We start from the raw sequence: 10881 nt of genomic DNA on the forward strand, positions 1-10881 counted from the left end.
TCCACCAATCTACATTGGAGTAACTTGATGGAATAAATTACAGGCAGGAAACTATTCTCAGATGAGAAACTGCAAGTTGATAATCTCAAAGTTACAGTTTTCAAAAAGACTCAAGTCAAAATCAAATAATTATTTTTTATGGATCAAATCATAACAATAGTTATTAATGTTAATATTAATAAATATGGAGATCGCCAGACAGCTTTTTTCTCTTTTAAGTCTCGTCTCGAGTCGCCTAACAGCTGAAAATCAGACGAGTTTTGGGAACCCTACAAATGAAGTACCTTTTTAAAATTATATGTATAGGACGACTTATTAGGATGACTGTTTTACATAGCCTTATAATGTAGTTATTTGTGTTTGATTAAATAAGCCCAATGTTTACAATACAATTATAGTATATGTATTGTGTGTTATGTACCTACACACACACAGACACGCACACACAAATAAATAAAATATAAGACGGTAAGAGTAAATGAAGTCTTAAAGTAGTACATTATTTATATTTTATGAATTCATTGTCAATTTAGTATTAAGAAGATAAAAAGTTATTATAACTTTAAGCACTAACTTCATACATTAAAGGCTCATATATACTAGGGCTATTTTTTATTAAGATATTAGATATAAGTAATAAAAATAAAAGTTATTAATCACGCAAATTAGACGATATTTTTTCTGAGATTGTGCAGAATTTACCAATGATTTTGATTCATTAAAGTTATTGTTTGGTGATTATTAAAATATGATTTATAAAATATAATATATTATTATAGAAGTTATAATAATAGAAGTAGCCTACCGCATTAAAATACATAATTAACACTTGAGCTTTTAACCTAGTTTTACGTACTATATTATATAAAATATATACGTAATACGATTAGCGTTGAACTAAAACCTCTTCTGTTTTAATACATAAGACAAAATAAGTAGGTATACCGAAATGCTATCCAGCGAATATAACCATAGTATAGATAGGTGTGGACGAGAAATATGATTAACAATTATAATATTTCTGTAATTTCTGTTGCAAAGCCGTTGGAGCGAAAACGATGAAGTTTTTCAATGTACCTACCTATATACCTCTTTTAGTATGCCCTCAAAAATTATTTCAAATATTATTATTTAATTTTGCAAATTGCCAGGAACAATAAACCGTTTTTTTTTTTTCGACTTTTAAAATAAATAAATTATAATAAAATAGCAATGTCATCACTGTCTGAATAAGTCCTCAATGACCAGAAACTTATGCTAATTTCCTATACAATATTTAAAAAGCTAAAAATATATTTATATTATATAAAACCTCTTTTGTATTATCCAATGTGTGGAAATCGCTTAAGGCCTGTTTTAAAGTTGTCGTAACGTAACGTCAGACGTCTTGTTGATGTTCACTCTCGTTCTTGAACCTTGGACAAGCCGATAAGCAGAGGAAGCACGCTACGCGGGTTGGACGCCGGTCACTTGGACGCTGGTGCGCGTTTGTGCTACACGCCGATTAGACACAACAAATTTATGTGTATTCGATACGTGCATTGTGTTACACTCGGAGTTAAAGGTGTGTAAATTTATTTTATGATCATTATTATTTTATATGTTTTTTAATGAAGCGAATATTCTATTAATTGGATTTTGCGTCTTCATTACAAATATTGAAGGTAGGTACAATTTTTTTTACAAAAATTTCCAGTTAAGACTTTTTTTTTGATCTTTTTCCTTTTTCTACTTAGCATTTAAGTTTAATATTTCTTAAAATATCTTTCGTCCAAATCATTCAACATCAGAGTTGGTTTCAGAACAATCTTTTTTTCACAGTAGTCATAAAATAATAACATCGTTGCGTTCCGTGGAAATCGATTTAAAATTATAAAATTTTAATGTTCAGTAAATCATATATTGCGTTATGTATTACCTAAATTGTTTCGCATAACAAAAAACCAGTTGAGCCTGAAATATAAGCTATACATAGTTATACAGAGTATATGGATATGTGTAACAAATTGCTAACAAAAAATATTTTACGATTACTCGACTTTAATTAGCAAATGTTAGGGTATAGAAATACTGAAGTCGTTACTATTATAATAACCTCATATAGCAATATTAAATATACACTTTGGTTTAGTAATTCCCAGTTGTTACTTATATATAAAATGTCTACACTTTTCTTCTATAGTATAATTTTGGAAATACGTTTTAGAAATGTTTTCATTAGGTACCTACTGCTTTACCTTTACATATTATTTAGGTGATGATTGGTGAAACAAAGCTATCTTTGTCATTCGTAGTTCAAATCAATGGTGCCAGAATGGGATAAATCTGTAATTGAGTAATTGGTGTAAAAGGATTTATTTTTTATTTTTATATATTCCGAAAACTCATCAGCAACGTTAAATACCTGACATTTGTTACAAATTAAAAATCAAAAACAAATGAAGCAAGCGGTATAAACATTTGAATTAACCAATGACAATAATTAGATTAAACAATGCTAAAGGTTACCAGTTCGAGTGCTTATCAACACGACTAGGTATAGCGTTTATAACCATCGTTTGATACTCGTTTGATTGTTCAATGCTATCGGCGTGTAGTTGGTGAAACTACGGCACTGTATACGATAATACTATCACGAGGGTCAGAGATATGTGCATTGGAAGTCAACTCGAACCGTACGTCTGAGCTCATTTGACCGTCATTGTTAGTGTACCTTTGACCCATAATTAGCAACGAATATTGACTTTATACTCGAAATATTCATGGTTTCATGGCGTTACTGTCATAATATTAAATATGTTATAGTGTAAGATAAAAATATTTACAGCAGGATACTATGTCAAATCTGTCCATCTGACAGTTAGCAAGTCAATACTCATTAGTGTTGAACCTTTTTACTATCCTACTCGATAAAACTTAGTTGCCAATTATGGTTTCTGGTTTAAGCATCCTTGCAATGTTACCTTAAGATGCTATGTCCTTTGTGCCTGTTTTAAACTGACTCACTCACCTTTAGAAAATAAACTGCCTTTGAATAAATCACGTCAACGCTTGGTGATATAATAAATGATGAGTTAGTCGTTATCTGCCCAGATCGACTCGTATCAAATCCTACCTCCATTAAAAGATAGTAGATAAGTAAATTTTCTGTACGGATGTCATAGAAGAAGAAATAACTACGGAGTAAACTGCTTTGCGTAGATAAAAATGAGTTTTTTATTGAAATAAATTGGTAAACATAAATTTAAAAACAAAACAAAGATAAAAGGAAATTCTGAATTGACTTAAGCTTTGACTATTTCTTGAATCCTAATAAGAAATAATTATAACGGTTTTCCTAAATTATCAAAACTTTCTATAATTTGTACCAGAGATGTAAGTTTGGAAAGAAAATCTCAGCACATTATGCCTGATGTTATACCGCGCGATGCATATAATGCACCGAAGTAGCTTTAAAGCAAACTTTAATCGATGTTCGAGAGTGTATACAAAGTCAATAAACTTTATTATATTATCTGTGATGTAATATTATAATGTAAAATGAAGTCAAAATAAGTTGAATGACCTTCATATTTCCTTATGTTTTTAATTTATTGTTTTTTATTTATTATTTCTCTTTAGCCAAAACATACTGTACTTTTAGTTTTGTAATTGTCGTTACCTTATTTGAGACCTAAAAATCTCTGATGGAAAGTTTTGTGTATATAGTATTGTTTTGGAAGCGTTGGCTTTAAAACCACTTCGCCATCAATTTTTTCTCCGACGAAGTCAGATATAACTCATATATAACAAGTGTTACATATTAACATACTACAACAACAACAACAGCCTGTACATTTGTCACTGCTGGACTAAGGCCTCCTCTTCCTTTAAGGAGAAGGATTAAAACATATTCCACCATGCTGTTTCAATGCGGGTTGGTGGAATACACATGTGGCAGAATTTCTATGAAATTAGACACATGCAGGTTTCCTCGCGATGTTTTCCTTCACCGCCGAGTACGAGATGATTTATAAACACAAATTAAGCACATAAATATTCAGCGGTGCTTGCCTGTGTTTGAACCCGCAATCATCGGTTAAGATGCACGCGTTCTAACCACTGGCCATCTCGGCCAATTAACAAAGTCTTATATCAAACTAAGTGCATATCAATTGAATTTGCAGTTTTAGCGGGAAACCGGAAAATCCAAACCAACAAAATAACGATAGATATAACTATTTAGTTAGAAAAACTAAATTTGAAAATGACTGTTTTAAACGTTCAAATAGGAGTTTTTATTTACAGACAGAAAACTTTCAGTGAAAGTATTGCTACTTGAGTCTTAGTCGAGAAAACGATTTCTCTGGCACCTAAATTACAACGTAGGTATCTTATGCTGTGTGAAATGAAACATTTAATAATATTATTAAACTTACTTCTAAAACAACTGAAGATCAATTTAAGGAGAAAAATAACATTTCTTGTATTTCTTTAAAATGTGAATTTAGGTACTACAGAATTGTCTAACGTTGGTGCCAATAGGCTTTAAATATATAACATTATTTAAATATTCCAAAAATAAAAAGGACCTATAATTAATCTATATGCAAACTTTCTTAGAATTTATACCATTCGTATAATATTTTTTATTTGATTGAAGTGTAAAACAATGAAATAAGATTAGAAGGTAAAAATTAAATATTTATATTTTATTCTTACAAATAGTCAATTGGAATATTTTAATTATACAATCAATAATTACACATTAATAGAGTAAATATCTGTAATAAGTGTTAAACCCCATATTGCATTTAAATATTTACTAATACTATCAATTATTTGCATAAATGATTGATTGTCTTTCGTTTGGGTCCTTTTCTATTTTCTTGTGTACACAAATTATCTCCATATTATATTAGTATTTGTGATATTGTGTTATTCGCTGATGATTCATAATCACTTCACTAAAGTTAATAAACACTAATTATGATGATGTAAACAAGGCATTACGAGAAGGTAACTGATAAAAGATTTGGTTTACGAACAATTATTGCGTTTGGAACTGCAGCCTAATTGTGTTACATTTTCAGATTTTGTGTTGTCGTTTATTTTTTTAAAATTTATTTTCAAATAAACAGCCAGCTATTTAAGATCTCAGTCTCTAAGCGAAACTCAGTTTATTTATTTTTTAAAGCCTTGCTCGAAATTTTGCTGTAGACTTAAAATTATATAGAAATGGCTTTAAAAGCTCAATATGTTTCATGAAAACGATCCAGTCACTGACGTACAATAACGATTCGTTAAAAGTAGGAATCGGACGGAGAGATTGTATACAGCATAAAGTGTTGGAGTTCTCTTCATTGATACAAACGATGCTTAGGTATTTAATTTGGATCTATGACAATTAACGACATAAAAAAAAATATAGATTAAGATGGTAAGTGTTGTTTTAGTCGTAAGATATACATAAATGTTTATTTTTTTTATTGTTGCAGTGCATGTGGACTAAAGCGAGATGGCAACACAGCAGCGCGGTTTGCGCACACGACTCAGAGAGGAACTCTACACTTACTGCGTCTTTTGTATCGCGCTCTCTGCATTGCCCGCTCTAGCCTTATCTTACGTTGGTATGTGCTTTTATCATTTTCTAAACAAATTTAATGAACTGTATATATTTACAAACAAAAAATTCAAAACACTCTCTGGAGCAAGCAATCTTTATTTTATGATGAAACTTAGCCTACTTTATAATTTTTTTACTAGTAGGTAATAAGTAGCAGATCCGACTTTCCCAGTAGCCACTTTGGGCACGTGCCCAGTGCCCCACGATTGATATTAATAATAAAAAGATCTGCATATTTTCAAAATAAAGATTCCAACTTTTCCGATACATCCAGAATCAAAACAATTAAATGTTTAAAATTATATTCAGATAAGTCATCGGTCAATGAACGCTATAATATTATTAGGTAGATGTTATCGAAATGAATTAAAGATAAGACGACTACAAAATGCCTACACAAGCTACAGACAGTTAATATTATTAACAATTATTTTATTACGTAAACTATTCAATAACTCATTTAATCAACCAGTTATGGCGCAACCCATACACCATTGGTAACTCACGTCACAGATTAAACACATCTATCGGATTATATTAACAGATATTATGTATAATGTACCAAAAACATGAGATCAATTTCTGTTTCTCGAACGTTATATAGAATGAATAAAGTTTTTACCTAGTAGCTATACTTCTAATATTATAAATGTGAAAGTAACTCTGTCTGTCTGTATATCTTTAACTGCCAATCCGCTGAACCGAATTTGGTGGAATTTGATATGAAACAAACTTGAACTCTAAGATACACATAGACTACTTTTTTGCCTGTCACATGAAAACCAATTCCTGAAATGCCGGCGAAGCCACGAGCAACAACTATTAATTTATAAAGCCATATTTATTTATAGTACGAAACAACTTAGATGTCGCAAAGGCAAAATTCGTAAAAACCGATCAAATCCGAATTAAGTACGCTATCTCAAATTATCAACATTTATTTCTTACGTGAATATGATCTTTACACAAACGTAATAACTTGTAATATCATATGACCTAATATATTCGTCAATTTGACATGTCGACATAGTTGAACTGATGCTAGAATCTATAGCGACGAATAGCGTCGAATAGTGCGATAGGGAGCTTTTCTATTGGTTATGTGAATCGGCAGTAATCGGTTTCATTGCATTTTCCGATGCTACATCTAAGTTGTGTCATACTGTACTAATCTACTCTAATTGTTTTGTTTCAGTTGTTCGAATAAGCAATCACTTTTGGTTGAAACTACTGTCAAGCAAACATCCGAGCTTAGAGTTCATCCGAACCAATACAGTTCGAACACTCCTTGATACGCATAGAAACCAGGGCATAATAAATGTACTATTATGTATAAAAGGCAAGGAAAAACAAAATATTCTATATAAATCTATCAATATATGATGCTAAACATATTTTTCATTGCTTATTAACGAATAAAATGATTATATAAATAAGACATTAAGTAATGAGCAAATTAATCTTGGAATATATGTAAATATTTTTATACAATAATCTGTAATATTTAGTCGTTATTATAAAACCACAATCTAAAGAGAAAACCGTTGAAGTTACAATACAATTAATGTTTTATATGACTTTTCAATTTAAGAAAAAAATTTATAACAAAAAATGTTGTAGGTACCCTCAATGTCGATGATATAAAACAGGAAATAACTCAGCATGTCATTGACCGCCGAGATGAACAGGGAGAGCTGATGTTTCCCAGACTCCGGCACTTATTGGTGTCCAGTTGGGGGAACTATGCCTGGGATGCTAATGCGCCTTTTAGACTAGAAAATCATTTTATTGTATCGAATGGTGTCTATCGAGGACGCCCAGTGTCTGATATCAATATTCAAGTAAGTACCAAGCTACAATATTTAACAACACTGAATTTAATTTTTATAAACATTTCACAACACCGAAGTTACTTTTTATTTTCAGGAATATGTCAGCGACGTAATATCAAAGTATTTTCCAAACGAACAGCCGCCTTGGCAATATATCATTATTCCCTGTGTGTCCGCTGAACCAAAGTATTACATTTTAGTTCGAGTTCATCATTTATTACTGACCGGAAAAAAATCTCTTAACATTGGCGATTTCTTATTAGTAGAACAGTTGCCTGCAAATCGAGTAATCGAACAGAGAGAATATCACCAGCGCAGTCCACTTGCGAAATTATTTCCCGCGCCATCGGCAATACCGGAACTTTGGGAGAAAGTCAATGAGAGCTTATCAAACATTTGGAATGAATTCATATGTGAATACGATCCCACTGAGAGTCCTGAAACGTTAAAAACTTTGCCTGGTGTGTTTCATGTAGCAGGAATGGTAATGATGTCAGCGACTAACGCCTTGAGAGAAGTAACCAAAAAAAGGTTCATCGACAGAGATCACAATCCGACAACAGTGACCGCTCTATTGTCAGCTGTTTACCGGGAATGTAGAAAAAGAGACTTAACTGTTCCTAAGGTAGGGGCTGCACTCAATGTATTAACAGCGGCGTAGCTATCGTAGGGCTAGGAGGTGCAGGGGCCCTCTAAACTAAACCTTAAACTTCTGTAGCTAGAAAAAAACACGACTCTGCGCACAAGATTTCTTATTTGGTATCTATAATTTTAAAGGGCAATTATTAGTTAAAGAGCGATAGGAAAGGGGGTGAGGGCCCGATTCTTTTTCTATGCACCGGGCCCTTCCTCATCTAGCTACGCCACTGATTGTATATTTATTACCTATATGTTTTTATGGTCCAATTACTATTTATTGCCCACTAGTGTTATGACCCTTTTAATAAAAAGTCAGACATTCCACTAAATAGCACCGTTCCGTAGCACCTTTTAGACAATATTATCATCATCATCAATTTATAGATTTTAATGATTTGTATTGTACTATCCGGAAAAGTTATTTATATTATTTAGGTTAACTTAGAACATAATATTATTTAATAAAATCAACGGCACCGCTAGAAAAAAGGTATACTAGTTACAAAATAACATAATCAAATTTTTAAGTTATTTAATTTATTTTGTAGGTATTGATATCACCCCTGGTCACGATTGATCCACGTAAGTGGCCAAAAAGGATTTTCCTAGCCACTTATTCCGCAACTCAAATGCTTTTGAAACTCCCTACAATGATTCGGGATGAGGTTGTTGCTATAAACGATCTGAGGACTACAGGGCGAGTGAAGAAAACTAACACATTTACATGGAGATACGGTGACATAGGCACACTATGCGTAAAGGCTACAGGCGAAGCATTGAGAGCCATGTCCGAGTTATACAAGGCACCAGCTTACTTCTGGACCGACACTGTCCGTTCAGATGATGGGAAACGACATATGTTGCAAACTGTTTCATTGTGTGGAAGAAAGGTTTGATCCTACATATAAATTTTGCATTTACTCCTTAACAGTATGTGTAAGTTTGCTATATATTATTTCTTGTGTATCAGGTAACTTCGTGGTCTCGGCCGGTGTCTCGCGCAGGCATGGAGCGTGCGGCGCGGGCGTTGGGCGTGTCCTCAACGGATATCGCGCTGTTTGCCGCCACAGAAGCGTTGCGTTCATTCTTCGAACAGACACAGACCGATATTCCAGACTCTGTGTTTACAACTGCACGAGCTGCATCTGAAGACTTTCTTTATACTTTTGCTGAAGGCAATGGCAAGAATTATAAAAAGTCACAGACTGGAGGTATGCACACTAGTCATTGATATTATTAAAAAAGTAAAGTTATATCCTGTAAATGTCCCACTGTTGTATGAAGAGAACTATAGTAGCTTACTCCACCACGTTGCCCCAATGGTAGTCGATGGTATATCGGCTGTAGTAGTGGTTTTAAAAGACGCATAATAAATGGGATAAAATAATTTTACATTTATAAAAAAACAAGCTAACAATTAATTAATTGTTAAAATTTTATATGCATCGGCCTATTGAGAAACATTTACCTTAACAAACCTAACTGAAATACTCAATTAAATTAAAGACATTCGAACACATAATACGGAACAAAATTCGGACTTCTTATTTTAAGCGTGACTGCTGCGAGACCATTTTACCATATTTTATCATAACCTAGGAATGATCTGCCTGTCGCTGCCGGTGGGCGCCACCCCCCGCCGCATAGCCGCGGTGGTGCAGGAGGCGTGCGAGCGACAGGGCACGCTGGCAGCGGCGTGGGCCGCGCAGGCTCGCTGCGGCGCCCTCACCAGGTCCGTGCCTTCGCCCATAGCGAGGCTCACCATGAACGTCCTGTCCCGGAAATATGCTGTCTCCTATGCGGAGATTAACACCCCAGCAGACACGAGGCAAAGAACGACGTTGTGGGGACAGACGGTGGACTTCGTCGTATACTGGCGACCACCGCAAGCAAATATAAGTAAGTCCATATGTTTTAGTTTATATATTTTTTATTTAAATAAAGAAGTCCTGTCTCCACACTTATTTTGTCAACAATTTGTTTTGGTTTTGCATTCGGCTCGACCTCGCTCTCACTTGTAAAATGTACTTTATACCCATACTATACGGTTTGCTATGAAGCTGCTCACTATTACTATACTTTACAACACTACGTAAGTACCCTGGACAGATTCATATAAATTGCTCCCTTTTCTCATTTCAGGCATGTCACTGACGGTGATGCAATACGCGGACACCGTTCGGCTGACGGTGATGACCGACGCGCGTCTTTCACCATCGCATGCGATCCCCGCACAACGTTGGCCCGTCGTCGTAGAAAAACTCGTCAGCAAAATAGATCAGGAAATCGCTAGGATAACCGCTCAAGCCCAGTTACCTCTCGAATACGTACCACCCAAAAAACCCAGCAAGGAAGACTTGGAACCTACCCAAGAGGAAATACCTGGCCCGAGTACAAGCCGCCCTACAGAAATAGAAAGCAGTCCGGGAACTAGTAGCACTCTCATTCCTCCTCGCCCCGTATCTGTCAGTCCCCCACCGATTCGCAAGAACGACACAGAAGAATGAAATTATTGGTGAAGGAACAGCCAAGATTATACGGAATTTCTAATCATAAAAGGCGACAGATACGAGCGCCTTTTAAAAAGCTAATGGCATTTCGAAATGAGAATGCCAACCAATTTCATATACGCTTATAATGAGACTTATTATTTAGGTGGTTTAATGTCTCCACATGTGATAAATATTAATATTAGTCTTTATATGTTATTAATAAAAGGTGTTTATATGTTAGTTGTTTATTCTTTTTAATGAATATGTAAGAAAAATAATGTTTTATATTTAGAAATTAAATAAAAATATTGAA

At 33.9% G+C, this 10881-nt stretch overlaps 1 protein-coding gene across 2 annotated transcripts; it reads left to right on the forward strand.

Moving 5' to 3' along the window:
• The first annotated feature begins 1427 nt into the window (after positions 1-1427).
• LOC124532230 lies at positions 1428-10832 on the forward strand. 2 transcript variants are annotated; one of them, XM_047107003.1, is made up of 9 exons: positions 1428-1564; positions 5478-5609; positions 6801-6944; positions 7226-7446; positions 7532-8062; positions 8625-8966; positions 9047-9287; positions 9676-9975; positions 10219-10831. In XM_047107003.1, the coding sequence occupies exons 2-9, from the start codon at positions 5498-5500 to the stop codon at positions 10581-10583; spliced, it is 2256 nt and encodes a 751-aa protein (XP_046962959.1). In that variant the 5' UTR covers positions 1428-1564; positions 5478-5497; the 3' UTR covers positions 10584-10831. The 2 variants fall into 2 exon arrangements, with proteins under 2 accessions (XP_046962959.1, XP_046962960.1); XM_047107004.1 differs by lacking the exon at positions 1428-1564 and adding an exon at positions 4296-4364 and having other exon boundaries at positions 10219-10832.
• Positions 10833-10881: the final 49 nt, after the last annotated feature.

Source organism: Vanessa cardui, chromosome 9 (assembly GCF_905220365.1).
Source record: "Vanessa cardui chromosome 9, ilVanCard2.1, whole genome shotgun sequence".
NCBI classification, from domain to species: domain Eukaryota; kingdom Metazoa; phylum Arthropoda; class Insecta; order Lepidoptera; family Nymphalidae; genus Vanessa; species Vanessa cardui.